This window comes from Calonectris borealis, chromosome 2, assembly GCF_964195595.1.
Source record: "Calonectris borealis chromosome 2, bCalBor7.hap1.2, whole genome shotgun sequence".
NCBI classification, from domain to species: domain Eukaryota; kingdom Metazoa; phylum Chordata; class Aves; order Procellariiformes; family Procellariidae; genus Calonectris; species Calonectris borealis.
This window is the reverse complement of record NC_134313.1, coordinates 162,708,037-162,727,215: the sequence shown is the minus strand read 5'-3', so window position 1 is coordinate 162,727,215 and position 19,179 is coordinate 162,708,037. Positions and strand designations below refer to the sequence as shown.

The following is a 19,179-nucleotide window of genomic DNA, read 5'->3' as shown; positions in this document are numbered from 1 at the left end:
TATTCATATTCACCAAAAATAGCGAAGCCCTGCAAATTGTAGTGGGACAATCTCAAAGTCATATTGAGTCACTGTGTGTTAAACAGAGGTCCTCAGTCCCTTCATGAATGCTGCTCACCACTCCTGGGACCCTACAGCAGCATTTAGACGTCCAGATCAGTTATATGTACCGAAATCACTGCCACTTACTCTTACTGCTTCACCCTTCCTTTGTCTGGCTGTTGGACCTCAAAGGAACAAACATTTCAGACGGGAAGACACAGGGAGTAGTCTTGAACCTTGGCAAAAGACTTTTTATGCTCCCTATACATTTTGGACATCCCACCTCTGCTGCTGCTGCTCTTGTGCCGCTGACAGTCGCAGCCTTTTAAAGCCTTGTTCTTGCTTCCAGTAGGGACAGGTGGGGGCAAAGTTGAGGCACTCTGTCATTTCAAGTAGAGATGTGAGGGTTTCACACCTCCTCTGCTTGCAGCACATCAGGTGCTGTGCAAGCTGCCCTTGCTCCAGCTCTGCTTGACTGCCCGAGGTGGCATTGCTGAATACCTGCTATGTCTCTCTAATTAATGAACATTATCAATGCTAAGTAAAGGATGTCATATCCCTTTTTAGAGGTCTTATGCTGTGCTCAGAGCCCTACTGTTCTCCAGAAGATCTCAGTAAGATGTATAGGATATATAGATCTTATGCATTCCTTCTGCATCAATTCTCTTGTGTTACAAACAGATCAAATAAATGGATGGGAACAGGACCTTGCTGCTACATTACTTGAATTACTTAGGCTATTTAAGTTTGTATTCAGGCAGTTATGCATTGTATGTGTTTGCACATCATGCAGTAAGATTTCCGCTTTCTTTACTCTGTCATCTGGTTTCAACTGAGTTGGGAATCTGGTTTGGTGCAGTATTCTCAGAATTGAAGAGTACCCCACTGAGGCATCTAAAACAAAGACATAGTGATAGCACGCTTTTGAAAAGCACCTCTCATCTGCTGAAAATGAAACCTCTCAAAGGTGCTCCAAGCGGTACATCAATTTTTAAAATTAGTGCAAGGCATTGTTCTGGTTGCTGTTCGCTTCATCAGAAGGAAAGCGGACTGTTGAAGTTGTACTCATAATAAGTCAACTCTTTTTATCCCCTTCTTTCTCTTTTTTTAATAAAGACATACCTTTACCTCTGTGTTAGGGGTGCTGGGTAGGCTTTTCCAGTTGGCCCATTTTCCATAAATAGCATTTCCACTAGAGGGCATTCAAAATACTGGTAACAAATTTTAGCTGTCTTCTGCTTTAGTACACGTACTGTGCAAGACCTGCAGTCCAGAAGGGTGAATGCTGGGGGGTACTGAGGCACAGAGGGGGAAAGGGAGTGAAGTGACATAAATCTCTGCACCACTTGTTTCATCCAACTAGGGAAGTAGAGTTATGCCCAAGTGTTGTTTTCTGCCTCTTCCTTATGCCTCCAAAAACTTGAGTACAGGAATCTGAAGATATTCTGGTTTTGCCTTCTCCATAAATAAAGATGTGAAGCCGACAGGAAGGGCCTTGGATCCCTTTGCGCCTCTTTTAGAGAAGACAAATGTCGGCAGTGTTTTCATTGTTCAAACTTGTGAAAAGGCTATGGCTGGTGGAAAAGCTTATCTACCATAGAGCTAGTAGGAATGCAGCAACGTATGTTTACCACAACAGATTTCATCCCAAGAGATCTAGAAACACTTGAGGAAAAAACACACTGGTATTCAAACACTCACAGCCATCACAGCCCCCCACCAGTAATTGAGGACAGGGAGCGTAGGTGACCACCACAAGCCATCCAGCTCCGGTGAGCATTTTGGGGAGGCAGTAAACTCCAGTGGAAATACTCATGCAGGTGGCAGAGCTGACACCTTTGTCCCTCTTGGTGTTGTTCGGCAACATTTGTGAGAAGTTATCATGAGGCTACCATGGTGTTCAATGGGTCACCGCTCATCAGGGTCCAATGGTCGCACCCTTTGCTACAGGTGGCAGCAGTCCCAAGGAGATCCTCTCCACTGTGTAAAGCCAGGCTCAGCCCTGCCCAGCCTACGGGTACGATGCAGCCACCACCCGTCAGGTTTTACCTTGAGAAACTGAGGACATTTGGTCCTTATGCCTGCATCACTTGTGAGACCTCATCAGTTGTGGTGGTATAACTTCCAACTAAATACGACATCGTTAAGATGAATGTATGTTCTGTACATCTAGCTGCTTTAACAGCGTCAGTATTTTGCATAACCTCACTATTGAAAGTGTACAGATCGTGTTGTAAGTTCAAGTATTTTTTTCTTTTTTTTTTGGTTAAAGCTGATATAAAAATAAATGAAAAATAACAACCATTGCAATGAAAAGTGTACTTCATAAAACAAATGCTTAAAAAGCCACTTGCTCCAGCTGTGGCTTTTATGTACGAGGATCTCTCAGGCAATTGTGCTTACATAAGAAGTCTTTCACAACATTTACATTTAAACCAGTCATCATCTTATATGCAGATCACTTATTCATCCTATAAATCACTGTTGCAGCTAAAAATGAAGATGAGGTTCTCCCTTTTCCAAGCAGTAGGCTGCTAAATAGCCTAATATGTTTGCAGCTGTTTTGAAGATGGGGATTCTCTGTTTGACAGTAATTTGGGGGGGGGGTTATTTTGTTATCTCTGTTTTCTCATCACTGGTGGTCTCTTTTACATTTTCTGATCTGGATATTTGAGTTACGAAATACATATTGTGGCTATTCTGTTAAACTTATGCTTAAGTAAAGAGAAAAAAAAAGTAGGGAGCAAAGAAATAAATCCTTCCACTCCTAAAACAACAGTCAAAAAGAGCCCATGCTGAATCAATGAGGAAGGGATTCAGCTGCTACCCAGAAATAACCGGGGGGAGCGGGGGGAAATGTCAGTGAAGATCCCCTAAGATCACGGGGAGCAGAAATACTAAGCCAGACTGTGAGGAGGCAAACTTTGAAAAACCAATTTGGAGATGATTCACAGCTGGCACTGAAGTTGGGGCCTCAGAAGTCTCTCTCGCACAAATAAACAAGCGAGAAAGAGGCATCTGTTGCATGGCAGCTGCCAAGGTCACACCAGCAGGAACAGGCAGAGGGGAAGAAAAAAGCCAGCGGTACGGTCTGTATTCCTTGCAGCGATGACACAATGCCAAACAACTATGGCACTGCTAATCACGTGCCTTTGAGGCTGGAATGATGTATTAAAATATATATGCTGACTTAAAAAATAGCCCCACAGTGGATCAAAAGAATGGTTTTGAGAAATATAGTTCACTTAAATAGGAAAGCCTGACTATCAGTACACATGCTTGATCTTTAGGGTAAGCAAACCAAAGTGGATACATAATCCAGAAGTGAGAAGGGCACAAGTACCTGCCATGTTCCGCAGGGTCACGCTCCAATTTAGGCAGGAAAGTGCTATGCAAAACAGCTCTAAGCTGCGCACAAGTGAGCAGACTTCTTCACAGCTTGCATCCCAGCGTTGTCTTACTTGTTTATCATGAACTGTGGGGTCCTGGAACTTGGAGCAGCAGCGAGAAACAGGAAGCGGCGGAATTTAGTGCTTCAAATAAAAGTATTACAATCACTTTAAACTACCTTCTCATGCTCAACTTAAAAAAACCCAAAAAGCAACTTAGTGAGGCTTCAGTAATGCACAAATAGTAGCAACACCATGGGACTGTTACGCAGATCCGCAAGTCATTCTTGCAATGCCCATTGTCTCTGTGTCCTCCGCTGCACGTATCTGCTGTCTCATACAGCAGGAGTTCTCAAGCTTGTAGGAATATTTTGAAGTGTATCCTCTGTAGGAACAGATATTTGTGCAAATAACTAATTAATGGTATTGAATAAATAAACTGGATTTGATCTGTTAAATGAAAATACCACACCAAATTGCTTCCTTAATGATCTTGGTCATGCGTAATGGAAATGTGATATATTTCTATCTGTAACTATATTCATGATCTATTATTGCCTCCAGCATGTTCAGAGAACCTTTGAAATATGGAAAATCATTCAAGTGGATCCCCAAGCCACAGAGGTCCTCAGTGGAGCCTCTGAAAATTCGTCTGGACATAGAGACTCCCCTGTGGCTAACCCTTGGCAGAATCAACATGTTGGAGACAACCGGAGAGGAGTCACAGTAGCAGGGCTGGTGCAGGATAAAGCTAAGTAATACATATCTTTAAAGGCCAAACCTTTTTCCCCCTTTATAAAAAAATAATTTTGGGGATGCCCTTTGACAAGCTGAGAAGTCTTGCCAAAAGATAGGGATTAATTTGGTACAAGGTGAAGTGGTTTTGTGGTCTTCTAATAGGAACAAGGTTGAGAAGCAGCGCTGGGGATGGTGTGTAAGCAATAGAGATGCTCTGCAGCCTTTGTAGGAGTAGAGCTGATGTCAGCTGATCTACCGCCTAAGAGTTTCCAATCCTCAATTCCGACTGGGGACATTGCTGTGCACTAATGTGATATTAGTGTTGTCACATTCTTGGAGAGGGGCAGGGCACAAACTGTGCTTTCAGAACAAAACAAAATTAAATTCTCCCTCTCCAAAGCTTATTCAGATGAGCACAGAACAGAGACCTCTAGAATGAACAGCCAGGATGTCTGGCTGCTTTTGCAGCATCTAAAAGCATAAACTCCTGTAAAGACAGTTTTTAACCTTGCAACCCTCATGGTTTTACAGTTCTCTGTTCTGCTCTGGTATCCCCTATATGAGGAGCACTTGACCTCCAGTAGGACCTGCAGTAGGAAGAGCACAGATCCCTCTGGCTCACTGCATCTGGGCCATAGAGGTCCAGAATGAAGAGGGGCTGTGCCATTGCTTTTCTTGTGGATGAGATGTTGGCACTGGGACTGGGGAGAGTGAATCGGTCACCAGTGTGCCTTGGCACATCTGCAGGACCATGATGATGCCATAGACAGCCAGCTTTGTACAGACCCTTCCCTCTTGTTCCTCACTCTTTGAAATTCTCTAGGAAAGCTGGAATGGTGGGGAATAGGGCAGCTGCAGATGTATTAAATCAGCTTTGGAGATTAAATGAATTTCTCTCTCCAGGAGTATGGTCTTGGAAGAGCATGGCTCAGGTAGACCTTCTCAGATAGTTGCTGCAGGAGCTGCCAAGAGCTCTCAGCCTTGTGTCCCCCACCCTGCTGTCTTCCCCCTGGAAAGAAGCACCAATTCATACTGAGCACTGTTCCCCTTGCGTCCTTTGGGCTTGTTTTGATCCAAGCTACATCAGTCACCTTTCAAATGACTGAACGCTAAAATCCATGGCTACAACATTTTTACAAGCTCATCTCACCTTTCTTACAGTGGATGTCTGTGCTGGCAGACTCTCTCTTCCTCAGTTATCTTACTAACATCTACTACCTCCATAACACTGTATCCTAAAAACTGTACCCTTAGGACTTTTCTTTGTAACCTACCTGTGAGCAGGTTTTTCCGTTGTCACAGATTGCCAGAGTACGTGCTTTCTGGGGCCACCTGTCCTCCCTGAACTGAAAGCAAACCAGCCAAACCGATGGGAACTGGTAGTGAGTGTGAAGCTCAGAGGGACTGGCTGAACAAAAGCAGATCATGCGGCGTGTTCTGCTGGAGGTATCACATTGCCAGGTACTAATGGTTTAGACCCACTAAAAATTTCAGATACGTAGCTCTCCATGGGATTTAGTCTGTATCTGGAGAGGGGAGAACATTAGCAGACTGTGCAAAAGTATAGTTAATCAAGTAGAATTCATTTCTACCCACTCTGCCCCCTGGCTTCAACTTCCTTGATGTGGTAATGAGGGGGGAATAAATAGCCCAGTGTGGTACAGCCAGAACCCCAGGTTTCAAAGGAGCAGAAGGGTTCTGCATCCAATAACTATACCTGCTGCTGCTGCAGGCTTATTACTGCCCTTGCTTAGTCTATACTCCCTTGAACAGATGCGTGCAGCTGGAGGGCTCCCTGTGAGCACAGGCTGCTGTTGAATCTGGCCTCTGTAACATGCGGGGGATGGGAATGCTCTGCACTGACTCCTGAGAGCCCATTGCTGCTTCCCATGAAAGGGCTTCTCTGCATCCATGGGCAGCAGAGACCTCTACCTACATGGAGGGGCAGGATTAAGGATGGTCTTAGTAAACTGATCTGCTTAAAAATGTTTGGGAGCAATAACAAGCATGCACTGCTGTAATGCATGGTCATAAACAATGGTTATTGTGCCTTAGCTCCTAAAAGTTCATGGGTCTTCATGGTCATGACTTTTTCAGGTTTTAGTCCACCTTGTCTTCCAGAGCCATTGCAGCATTATTTTCCGTTTGCAATGTGCAAGGTTTGCAACAATCTTTGAGCATGAGGGAGCGTTGTGGTGGTGATGGTGGAGATGCTCTCCAGGAACCCCTGAGAGTGTTTTGAGAATGAGCCCAGACCACAATCCTGTTCCTGCCAGTCTTGAGAATGAAGCACTTCCCTTCTAACAGGAAAGGCTCTAGGACATGTGTGACTAATTTGTTACAAGGTAATTAAAAATTATCTGTCTTACTGCAGCGCTGCATGATTTTGTTGAAACGAGCACTCTGGGTGAAGATGAGTTGAGGAGCTGGGAACAGGTCCTTTCACCTGTCACTGGTTCCTCTCCTAATGGGAGGGAAATGGCTGTCTGTCCTGCCATGGTGCTGGAGGAGCTAATTAACGTCAAGTGTGGGGATGCCATTCACGTGGTTGTCGTTGGCATTTTGAACATACATCTTGGTTAACAGGGAGAGTTGTCTGTGCTCATAGCGGTGTTCCTGAGCTGTCCCAGTGGTGGCACAGTGTGGACTACGTGGATTAATGGAGGATGCTCATGATGGGAGTGCAGCTTGTGTGGCAGGGATCGAGCCCTGCGCATAGCCCAGGCAGCCAGTGGAGACAAACTTGTTGCAAATGGTGGGTGGTAGGGCACGAACAGCCTGATGCATCTTCAAATCTGGCAGGGAAGAAAAATGTGCTGCCTGTATCCCTGTGATCAGCTGGGATGCTGTGGGGTGGGATGGATGGGAAGGTCATATTCCCAGGGTCCTTATCTGCCAGTGCCTCCTGCAATGCCCTAAATGGGACTGTCTGTATAAATCCTTCTGCCTGGGCAGCTGCTGAGGCTGGCAGATACTGATTCTTGTCCTGTGATAGGGAAATATTAATCTTTCATAAGTGATGACTCAGCCAAGCAATAAAGTTGGTACCCTAACATAGCACAGAGGTCAGGGTGGATGGCCTCAGCTCTGCTAATATGTGAGCAGATTATTCTGTGCCACTTAGTGATGAGTATTTTTGAATGGCAATGGCCACTGCTTCCTCCTCTAGCGTCTCCCCAGGAGGTGTTTGGCAAGCTCTGAACCCCTTTGATCAAGGAGGGATGGTGGCAGAGAGCTGGAGGACGTGACTGTCCCCTGCTTCCACGTCCTCCTGGCAGTGAGCAGCAGCTCATGGCCATTTGAGGGGATAAAACCCCCCGCGCAGGTCCGGGGTGACAGGGAGGTGCCACGGGGCATTTCAATAACGTCAGGGTAACTGTGCCAAGACACTGGGAGGTGCAGTGAGAACAGTCAGCATCGTAATGCACCTATGTAACGAGGCTAAGCCATATGCATTTGCATAGCTAACTGTTGGACTGATTAGCACAAATAACTTCTCATGTGTCCAACAACAAACTTATTGGAAAAAATCTACATTGTAAGGAAAAGTGGCCGTTTCCAGAGCTAGTGAAAACTGTGTATCTTAAGTTGTTAACCATGAAAGAATTGAATATGCATGGGGAGGGCATACAAGGGTAAACAGACAGGTACAAATATACTTATTTTCAACAAAAGTGCAGCTAAGTTCAGTGATTGCTAGTATAAGTACTGAGGGGTCAGGAACACAGTGAATGGTCTATATAGCGAGACGGATTAATTTTGCAGAAATTTCCAGGATATACTGTGAGGAAGTAAAAAAACCCAAAATACAGTTTTATTTCATTTGAATTCCTCTTTAACAGAAGTGTGGGGTAAAGGAAGCCTTCATTACTACCTACAACAGGTAGAAAATTAGACTGAGCCAATTGGAAAATTCAAACTGATCCACTTACACAAGACCTTGAAAGCAACAGAATGCTGGGGAAAAATGTGCGAGCAAGAATAACCTCACCATAAACATCTACAAAATATTGTAACTATTGGGACGAGATGAAGAGATGAAATTTCAATGTATGCTGGGACTGTGTCATAATATAACCCAGCGAGAGGTTGACACAGGCTGTTAGATTTAAATGTAAATTATTGCTTCTTGTTAGAGAGGTGCTTTTCACTTTTTTTAATGAGCTGTTGCCTGGATCCTGGCGCCTGGGACCAGGCAAGGTTGTCCAGTTTCCTACCAGCACAATTCCATGTTGCAGATCTTTTATGTCATAGTTTCTACGAACTTATGTGATACGTAACAGTGAAAATGCAGAAATACTTAGAAGGTCTGAGTGGTGGCTAGTTGATAATCTCTAGGAAAACTTGCTCTGCCATTGATCTGTCCCTGAACCAAGGATCAAATTTATCCTGGGTGTAGGAAGGGATTGCCTCCAGCAGGATTGTGCTCCTGGCGAACGTGACCTTGTGTAATAAATCTATGCTGTAAAGTTGAGGGTGAAATGGGGCATAATCACTTCCTTGTCAACTTAATACTCCGATGTTCCCTTTCCTTAGCTGGTTAGCTGCAGACTCAGCAGAGATCCCACTATCACGTGAGTGAGAAAACATTTCGCTTTTCTACAGCGCTACAGAGGCGAGCTCTGGGCTCGATCCAGCCCAGTACGTTGGGTGCGCTGGGAAGCAGAAAAGCAGCAACATGGCAGTTTCATGTCACTTGATGTTGAGGTGAGCAACGGCTTGCATCAGTCCCGAGCAAATATTGAACCACCTTCATGCTGCTCTAAGTTTTGTCCAACTCTAAGGTCCCCTGAGGGTTACTGGAGAGCGGTACTTGCTTTATGCCTCATGCTCGGGCACACCCCGTGTCACCCCATGCTGGCAGCAAGGTGGGCGAGCGGGCTCGGAAGGCTTGTTTGACAGCTCCGCCGTGTTGGAGAGATCTCCGTTATGGCAGGCGATCCGCGGGGAGCGAGTTACGGCAGCGTGAAGCGGAGCAGGCAGCGCACGCTGGTGTCACCCTGCAATGTGACCTACATGGAAGCTGCAAGTGCGCAGGAGGCAGCCACGACATCAGAAATGCAAAGTGGCCCCCGTCACATCAGGGACATGGAGAGGGCCGGGGGAGGCTGGGGGCATGTTTTACCCTGGTGAACGTGCCACCCTTTGGCAGTGAGGCAAGCAGCTGCCCGGGGAGCGTTTGGTGCTCTCTGCATCCCATCAGTGGGAACCTGCTTCCCTGGGAGCGCACCCTGCATCCTCCAAAACTGCCCTGGCCGCGGGGCAGAGGCTGCCCTTGGCACAGCTTTCCTTCATAGCCGGGGACTGCCAGGGCATTGAAACCTCCGCAAGTTGGGAGAAGACGAGAGCGCGTCTGCCAGAAACTCCGCATCCGCGGGACTCCCTTCGCCGGCATCACGAGGAATGCGGGATTTCATTCCTGAGTGCCGGGTGCCTGCGGCCGCTTTCCCCCGGCAGCGGGAGGGGAGATGACTGCCGAGCTCCGGCTCTGCACATCGCCAGCGAGCGGCACATTGTGCTACGGGGCGGCCGGTGCATGCGCAACGCGCGGGCTGCCGCCGTGGAGGTGGGGAGCGAGGACCACATCGCTGCCTCCCGGCTCCGAGCTGCCAGTTGCTGGTTGCCAAGCAGTTATCATTGTTTCTGTGACGATTGCAGAGGCTGTTGCTAATTGAAGAAGCCCCCACAGCATCATCCTTCTCTCTGCTCCTGCTTCTGCTTTTATTTTAGAGGCTCAAGGGGGAAGACAGCTAGACTAGTGCTTTTTTACATTGCATTTTTATTTATTTCTTTTTGTGGGGGTGGGAAATTTCTCAGCTGGTGATTAAGTGATGGACTAGTTACTCATCCTTATCCCTTTAGTCTTTGTGTGTGTGTGTGCGCGTGTATGTCTGAACACACACAGACAAGCTTACACACACACACACACACACTGTAAAATCCTGTTTGCCACTGCAGTGGGCACAAATAGGTGAGCATGACTACAGCCAAGGAGCAAAATGCATCAGGGAAACAAGCCCAACAACAAGAACAGGTAACGCTTATTTTCCTCAATTTCAAACAAATACAGATTTGCATTGTATAGCTCTGTGTTTCTTGTATGATTATTATTTTTTTTTTTTAATCTTCTTGCATTCCTAAAATTGTCAACTGAGTCACCAGTCAGTGGCAGGAGGAAAGTACTGTGTAGCTGGGTTCAAGGTCTGCTTTCTCAGTGTGTGTGGAGGCTGGGGGGGGGGAAGCTGAAATTGTGCTATTTTTAACAGCCTGTACCTCTTGCTGAAGGCTACAGAGGTTTGTTCTGTAACTTGTTCCTTATGTGCCTGTGGGGGGGGCGGGATGTTGGGATGGAGGCCCCTTCTCGCTGGAGGAAGGGGCTAAAGCTTTTTAGCAGCCCCTCTGCAGATGGATATAAAATTGCAAAAGTGGGTTTCAGCTTCTTACTTTGTCATGCACTTTCAAGGATTTTGTTTTGTCTGACATTTTCTTGGAGGGACACTTCAGAGTACAGCGTGTGCTCAGGCTGTGCGTGTGCAAGCAGTGATGGGGGGAGGCAAAAAGCAGCTGTAAGTAGGTATAACTCCCATTGACTTTGGGGAAAATTGCAGCGCTCACACCATAGCTGAACTTGATTCATTTTCTTTCTCTTGGTAGGTGCTGTATGTGTTTCTATAGAGGTAGAAAGTTAAAGACTTAATTTTCTCTGTCATGTCTGGTTGTTAGAGGGTATTCCTATGACTGCACTTGCCAGGACAAAATGAAGTCAAAACTTTCCCTGTCAAAAAAGCAGCGGGTGGCAGAAAAAGGGGACATACCCTCAGCTGTAAAGGAGAGGTGTAGTTAAGAAGTGGTGGCATAAGGGAAAGCCTGGTTGCGATTTCTGAGCCCCAGCTGAGGATGGCAAAGGTTCGCGGGCTCCTGGCGCACCGGCAGATCAGCAGCTCCATCCTCCTCGGCACCAGCTTCCCCTCCCCGCGCCTGGGGGGACCACGGAGGAGCCCGTACGCTCCAGTTCTTCCATTTTCGTCATCTCCTTAAGACATTGGAAGTTCAGCACTTTAATCTTCGGTTTAGACAGCAAGGGAGGATAATTTAAACAGATCTCTCAGGGCACAAATTAATTCTTAAAATAGTTCTTCCTGGCTTGATAGGTTGAGAGCCTCACACGTTGTTTTTCTTTTTTTTTTTCCTTGGTGCTTTATTTTAGGGAATTGGGGAAGGGAAAAGCATGGGAAGGCACCACAAGTAGCATCATATAATCTGCATTTTTAGGGTGACATTGTACTAACGGCCAAAACAGGCTCAATGGTTCAGTTAAAACAAGAAGAAAACAACTTTGACACTGAGGGTAAAGAAACTGTGCCTTCATCTAACCTTACATCTGTCGGGCTTCTCTGCTTCTCTGTCCATTGCTTTTGGAATATGTATTTTTGTCGCTCTTTGCTGCAGATTAAAATTAGTCTAGCTGTGTTTCTGGGAGGCAGGGCAGGGGTTTCTGTATAAATGCCTTTTCTGAACAAAGAGAGCTGTGGGGCTGTCCCCTCCTCCTTCTTAGAGCTGTGTACAAGTGTCGGGGTTTCATAAGTCAAAAGTATAAGTCGGTTGCCTTTTATAAAGGAGCAGTGTTTTTGTTTCAAGTAGTGTTACTTGCCTAATGCCATTTTGCTACTGGTATGCCATGTGTTTGCTACTTCTCTCTTCCCTTATGAAGTATAAAATGCCCAGAATAGGTCTTTAGTATTATGCAGAGTCTTGACTGAATATATTCTATAACTGATTGAGTTGCAATTATACCCATATGGTACGCTTAAATATTCTGAAAGTACATGCTCTCTCAGCTCTGCCCTAGTGTGAGCATGAGATAGAAATATCAGGCATATATAAATATCAATGATCTTGATGAATATTAATGTTTGAGTCTGTAAGCAACTTTGCTCACTCCCTTTTTTTTTTTTTTTTGTTGTTTTCACAATGCTTTATTAGTAAAATGGCTTAGCAGTGGGGGGTCAATCCAATCTGTGTCCATTGATTTGAGTGCACTTTTAACACCAAATGCAGATCTAAACTCTTATTTTATTTAAAACAGTTCATAACTGGAAAAAGGCTCTATCCAAATTCTACTTCCAGCTGAAATTCTGTTTCCAGGCTAGTGCATACCAAGAATCGCTTAGGTTTTTCCTTGCTTAAAACTGATCAAGAAACTGAAAATTGTAACTGGGAGAAAATTGAAGGCAAAGTGCTAGTCTGTCTGTAGAGGACTGAGTCTTTTTCAGAAGCAGCTGCTGCTGTTGTAGGAGACCGTGACCGTCCCTTTTCTGTATTCCTTGCTGTGATATCCCCTGAATCCAGAGGCAGGCAAGTGACACAGCTGGCTTAAGTCTATGCTGTGTCCTACCATGCTAACCCGAACAGAAGCTGGGCACGAAAAGACACTGCAGGAACAGGGTGGGGAAAGTTTGAAAACACCTGCAGAAGCTTTGCGGGCAGAAGTTTAAAAATCTAATTCAGACCCATGTGTCTATATGCAAATGAAGGCATGTTCTGTCTTAAGATTTACAAAAATTATAATAATTAGAAAATGATTGTGGAGATAAGCAATGCAGTGCCTTACCTGCTTGAAGCCAGGCAATAAGCATCCCTTTCTTCCCTTTGTTGATTAAAAATGTTTCTATACAGTTTCTTTCTGATAAACAATGTTGCTCACCTCCATATCGGTTAAACTATTCAGAATTTTAATCATTTATCTCCTTGCTTATCTGTTTCATGAGCCTGAACTTTAAGTCTTTTGGCCATCATGTACAGAAAACATTCTGTAAGTGATGTGTAATGCTGTCTCTTACTGTCAAGTTGTGATTGCTTGATCAAGATGTAAGTTGAGTGCGGTTGCCTCTGTACGCTTAGGTGCTTTTGACACAGCTATGGTTTCTTGTTCAAATGGTTGAAGTTGGATACCGCGCAGTGTACAATGATTACAACTGGCTTTCTGCTAGACCAAACGCTCAGAAGTCCGTAGAAAAGCCTGCAGACACTACTAGACAGGATCTGGCTCAAGAGGATGAGCGAATCTTGTTCTCTGTCTTGAGGATTGTTAGCTGGATGTGTGAATATACCATTAAAACCACTTTTCCATTAAAAAAGGAGAAGAAAATAACAACAATAGGCCAAGTACTGGGTAAATATTTGGTAATTTACACTGCTTGAATTTCCTTGCGTTTTAACATGAGCCTGTAAATTTGTTGTCTTGGTTTAGCCCAATTCTTGCCACTTTTAATGGCCTTTGGGAATGCGAGTAGCTCTACAGTCATACATAAAAAAAAGGAGGCTATTTTTTTTATGAAAATGTGGTAATAGGTATAATGCTAAAATGAGACTTTTAGGTATTTTAAAAAATGAGTCAGCATATCAAGGATAACAGGATCACAGATTCTCGAACACCTTTTATAAAACATATTTAAAGGGTTGATTGGTTAATTGGGTACTTGAACACTCAGAATAAATGATTGTTCCCATTTCTTTTGCTGTATAGCAAAGAACTGTCATGGACTTACAGGGAGCGAGATCCTGCTCCGAAATGTGCACATGTCCTAGACAAGGTTGTTAATGATTGATTGCATGCAGCTCCATGTAAAAGACCAAATATTAAGTAAGGAGGCAAAATAGCTTGAGGGCTGCCTGTGGAGGAGCGGAGTCAGATCAATAGAACAGTTCTGCCTATTAACTGTCATTAAGGTAATCAATTTTGAATTTTACAGAACAGACGGAATTCCAAATAATAGGTGTCTTCAAGTGGAGAGAGAATACATTTAATTTGGAAAACCTATGCCAGACTCAGGACTAAAATGATGGAAATATTAATATTTCATGCTCCTAATGTTCCCCTGCCACTCTGCACTTCACAGAAATAGCCTGTAGTATGTTGAAGAGTGAGTACAGTTGGAGAATCTAATATACTATGCTGAAATGTGCCTCTATTTGAGTAAATTTATCAAAATAAGAAAAAAAGGGTGCACTTCAGGTGCATTATGCAGGCTTTTTCCCTGCATAGTTATAACTCAGGTAATTTTGAGATTCCTGTAGCAAGGGGTGTCAATCCCTGTGTGCCCTGCTGTCTTCTTTCAAGGTCATAAATATCCTCAGCCATTGTGAGCTGTGTCCTATGCTGTTACTTCATTCCCAGAGTAGATTAAACTAAAAAATAGAGGTGTGCTTACATTGGGAAGTAGTGTGGACCCACCCCATGAGGGTGAGAGAGATGGTATTGAGGTCCCAAACACACATTTTGGACAGAGGGTTATTTCAAGCTAGTTCCAGACTGGTGTGAATGTCCATTAGCGGTTGAACAGCATCTTCTCATTTAGCTTCATCCAAAAGGAAGCCAGTTTGTGTGCTCTGAGACCACTATAAAATGTGAGTTAGAGCGTAGTAGATGGGTACAACTGAGGGATTTCGTCAGTAGTGCAGTTCTGAATTGAACAGAAATACCAGATGCGCCTCACATGTCTTTATCAGGGATGATGGGATGTAGTTAAATAAATGTAACTTCATGTGAGCTATGTTCCTGGATCTGAAGATATTCTTACATGTTTTTTTCCTGTGAGGTGTGACTTAAAAGCATTCCAGGTCTGTTGTGCTCACCTGAGTGCTGTCCAGCAGATCATCATCCCTGGGTGCTGAATGTCTTGGTTAGTTCAACACGCTTTATCCGAAAGACTGCGACAGTCCCGATTCTCTGTGACACTACAGCCTCCTTACATCAGGCGAGCCATACAAATTGGCTCCAAAGAGTGCAGGATCCCTTCACGTTGTAAACAGGCTGTAGCATACAGCAGATTCAGGCACATATTATAAGTTGTGAATTTTATCTATTGAAATAGGGAAGAGACTCTGCCCTTTTATTTGTCAATACCGTCCCTCGTGTATGCTAGACCACAAAGAGCCACTACTGAATCTTCTGTTTTCTTAGCAAGGTTTGAGATTATGCATTGTAACTTTATGTTCGGAAGCAGACTGAGCTTTGAAGGTGTTACAAGAAAGCCCTGATTTACGGTGCCATTAGCTGGCACAGTCAGACTCCCCACTGCAGCACCCAGTGGCATAAAATCCACGCAGAGGAACTGAGGAGCACCGTGACGTACCTCTGCGGTTCCCAGATTCAACAGTGGTCTGAAAGGAGCTGGGCCAGGAGCTGTTGAACAGGTGGGAGTGAGTCTCCCAGGAGATGAGCTAATTTAGTGTATTATCTCAGTGACTTGTGATAGCAGAGCTCCTGCGTTCTTGGCTGGAGTTGAAAACTGTCATATCCCAAAGGTGAGTCCCTGCTTGTGAGAATCCCTCATTCTTGCTGACTTGCTGCAGTATTCTGGCTCTGATTATTACAGCTGTGCAGAAATCAGGGAGCAATGTCCACTTTTGGAAGGTGTCTGCCAAAGAGAAAGGAAAGAGGAGAAACCTGACTCTGACTTGCACAGAAAACAAAGGGTTTTTTTAGTTTTGGTGGAACTGTTTAGTGTTAGTTGTTTAATTGCATAAGTTTTTAAAAATAAAATTGTTGATACAAGACAATACTTTTTTTTCTTGATAACAACTCTATAAATTACATATCTTATTGTAGACCCAACACAGGCTTTCTCTAGGAAGTCAGAGAGAACATTCGTGTTTCATACTGTTAATGGTATCTGATCTATTTCTCAAGAGATTAAATCTCCATAATAGTACTCCTGAGAACACTGTATTCAAGAACATGAAATTGCATCAAACTGGCAGTCTTTTCAAGCTGTTAATTTGCCATGAGGAATACAGGCACCTAAGCAATGGGGAGGGGGAGACAGAGATGGAAAGGAGCACATTCGGCGTAAAACTGGAGTTTCAAAAGGAGAAGGCTGTAGAAAAGCTTTTTTGGTGTTCAGTACTGAAATGGAAGTGCTTCTGGAAGGCCTCAGGTATGTCAAGACCGCATTATGGTTGGTGATCTTCTAAGCACACAGCTTCCAGGGGTTGGCATACTTCCATAGGATGCTGCTTGAGGTTGTGTATGCTTTACACTCTGGCTATACCTTGACAGGTCAAGTGGGATGTGCTCTCCCACTTGTCCTTGGGACAGTGTTGGTTGACTGCTGCTCCCTCCATTCCTAGCAGGGGTACCTTGTGCTGCAGTTTTTCTCATTAAGTCTTTCTTTTGCTGTTGGATCAAGACAGAATAATTTGTCTCTGAAGTTCGCCAGTTATCTAGGGGTCGTGAGAGTGTGTTTGAACTCCACAAGAAAAAAATCTTCTTAGATTTTTTTTTTCAACTCGTGTCTTAGAGCATCCGATGTTTCATTCCAGTTGTGGTCCATTAGCAGTGCTATGCACTGCTACAGTCATTTCGTGAGTGATGGTTTTACCTGCTTTCAGTTCTTATGCCTTTAATGCTGCTTCTTTGTGATCTTTATCATGCATTATGTTGTGGTGAATCGTGGTCACTTTGGACGACGTGAGAGAAGGTAGCACTTTTTAAATTATGTAGAGTACAGTAATATCTATTATTTATGTTTCATTTTGTATGTTTTGCATTCAAGTCTTTTGTTCTTTTGCCCTTTCTTTTTTCCTTCTTTTCATCCTTTCTTTTGTCCTTCCGTCCTTCCTTCTCTGATTCTTAAATGGGATTTAAGTAAGTGAAATAGATTCAGAGAAAGGAGAGCACCGGCAGCAACAGAACAGGAAAGCTGAGCGCACTCCTTCTCCAAAGGGCTGCTGCAGATGTGGAGAAGAACTAACTGCAGAAGTGAGAGGAGTGTATTGAGCAAGGTTGCAAAACCTTCGTTAAACAGACATTTGGAGAAGGACCTATATTTTAAATCAATGAAGGTGATCAAGAATGGAAAGGTGAGTTAGTATCAGTTTCTGATTTAAGAGCAAAGTTTGATTATCAGGTGGCTTTGAGTGATAGTTCAGTGGTTGGAGCATGGAACTTAGTGCTTCTTGTGCTGCAGACTTCCATCATGGCTTTGAGCAAGAGTGTTAGACTTAGGTCCTTGGTGGCAGTCAGCAGCTGCTCTTCTGCTGAGATAGTCCGTTGTCACCCTAAGTTGGGGAAAAAAAAAGACCTGGGTGTCTCCTGAGGATAAGTGCATGAAATATGAAGTTCTGAGGTACTGTAGTAACTCAGGGTGCACAAGTATCTGAGATATCAGAGACATGTACTCCTTGATGTTTAGAGAAGGTAGGGAAAGAGTCATAGGAGAAAACCTGAAAGTAAAAGCTCATTCTGAAGATTTAGATATGAATAAGAATTTCAGCAGAAAAGAATCAAGATAAAGGTAAATCCTGGCAGGACTTCAGATGGTTATAAGCAAACTTGGAAATGAGGGAGAGATAATGCATAGAATTTTGGGATTGTATCTGATTCTAAGATTTTTGGAACTTGAAGCAACTTTATAGTTTGAGGTAAGATAGAGATGCATCTTGCAGCTCTCTGTTGCATAATGCAGAGAGACCTTTTCCGAGAAGGAGTAATTAGGGTTTTTTTTCAATAGGAATACTGCAGTGTAATTAGGAGTCATAGAGATGAAATGGAAAAGTAAATAGGGGATGACAAGCGAGGGATATGTGTGGTCAAGGGTAAAACCAAAACCTTTCAGAAGTGGAAGCCAGATGCTGAAGTTTGGGGCCCAGGAGGTTGATGGAGAGAATCTTCCTGGAAGTCAGGATGAGGCTATGAGCCAAGGCTGAAGCCCAGAGCCTGGTACTTGTAGAGAGAAAGCCCTGACAAAAGTTGTGGAAGTTGTGGAGAGAGCTCTTAAGTGTGATGGAAGTAGAGGGCACATGGCTACTTCCCACCACCATTGGTGAAAATCCTCCACAGATCAAGGAAAATGAGAGAAGATGGGTGGGCTAGAGAGTAACTATTAACTATCCGGAGGAGTTATGGGAATTACAGCAGAAGTATGATTGGATTTGGTGGTGAAAGATGCTTGTGGAGGAAGAAGCTGCAGGTAGGCAGCTGGTTCATCAGGAAGCAGGGAGCACATGGCAGCACCCTTCCCGTGTGAGAAGGGAGGTGACAGCAGGAGCAATGAGGCAGGGGCAGGAGGAAAATCAGGTATGGCCATGTTGTACATGGGTTATGGTTAGGGTGATGGTCCCCTGAACAACAGCCAAGTTGTACAGAGCAGCAACGGTGCTTGGCATTCCCAGGAATGCATTCAGTGGAAGATCTCAGCAGGCTTTGCAACCTTCCTGAGGACTCACAGTGAGGGACAGTGGCTGCTCTCCATGCAGCGTGAGGGTGATGTGGTGGCACAGAAAAGTGAGGTGCAAGGTGAGGACTAGCTGCAAGCCTTGTGTGACAGAGGGAGTTCAGAGCACTGCCTCTTCTCTTGCCTGTGCTGGACATTCATGTTGTGGCCTTGGGCTGTGCTTTGACTCAGTATCTCCATCCTGTAACACACTGGTAACTGCTTACCTGCCTGCCTTGAGGGAAGCAGTGAAGATGGCTATATTTTTGCCAGCTCTCAGATACCCTGTGTCTCTTCAGAAATACCCTGCCTTCAAAATAAGTACTTAAATAACGCATTAACTAAAACGCTGACTGTTCTGTCTCATGGCGGGGTGCGGTGGGGAAAAGCAGCGGCTGTCTTTGCCAGGGGAGAAGATTCTCAGAAGCACAAGAGGAAGAAAAGGGTTAAGGTCCTCTTCTTGCCCAGGGAAAGGGCTCTGCTTCCCTCATTGTCCCTTGTATTACCCACCCCTGAGTGCCCTGACTGCCGCTGGAGTAAAGCTTTTTTTTGAGAGACAACCTGTGTGCTGTACGCCTGATGATAACTGGCAAGCAAGGTATGGCTATTACTATTATGAGCTATTATTTTGTGATGGAAAGTGCGGGTGAAAAGTGCAGATCGACCATAATTTCTCAGAGTGGGATTTGTCCCAGTCTGCTGGACAACATCTGGTCACAGAGGCGTAACAGGGCCTCTGTTTTGGGATCCTGTCTTGTTAAATAGCCCTGCAGTGCCAGCATCGGCTGTGCCGC

At 44.6% G+C, this 19,179-nt stretch overlaps 1 protein-coding gene across 2 annotated transcripts in view; it reads left to right on the top strand.

Moving 5' to 3' along the window:
• Window positions 1-19,179, top strand: part of DPP6 (dipeptidyl peptidase like 6) — a 424,225-nt gene that overhangs the window by 149,257 nt on the left and 255,789 nt on the right. Inside the window, exon 1 of one of the 2 annotated variants that reach the window (XM_075144168.1) lies at window positions 9,738-10,203. The exons of the other annotated variant lie outside the window; for it this stretch is intronic. Coding sequence (XP_075000269.1) covers window positions 10,147-10,203 — 57 coding nt within the window. The 5' untranslated portion in view covers window positions 9,738-10,146. Of the gene's footprint in view, window positions 1-9,737; window positions 10,204-19,179 lie in introns of those variants that run through there. 2 annotated transcript variants of the gene reach the window in all.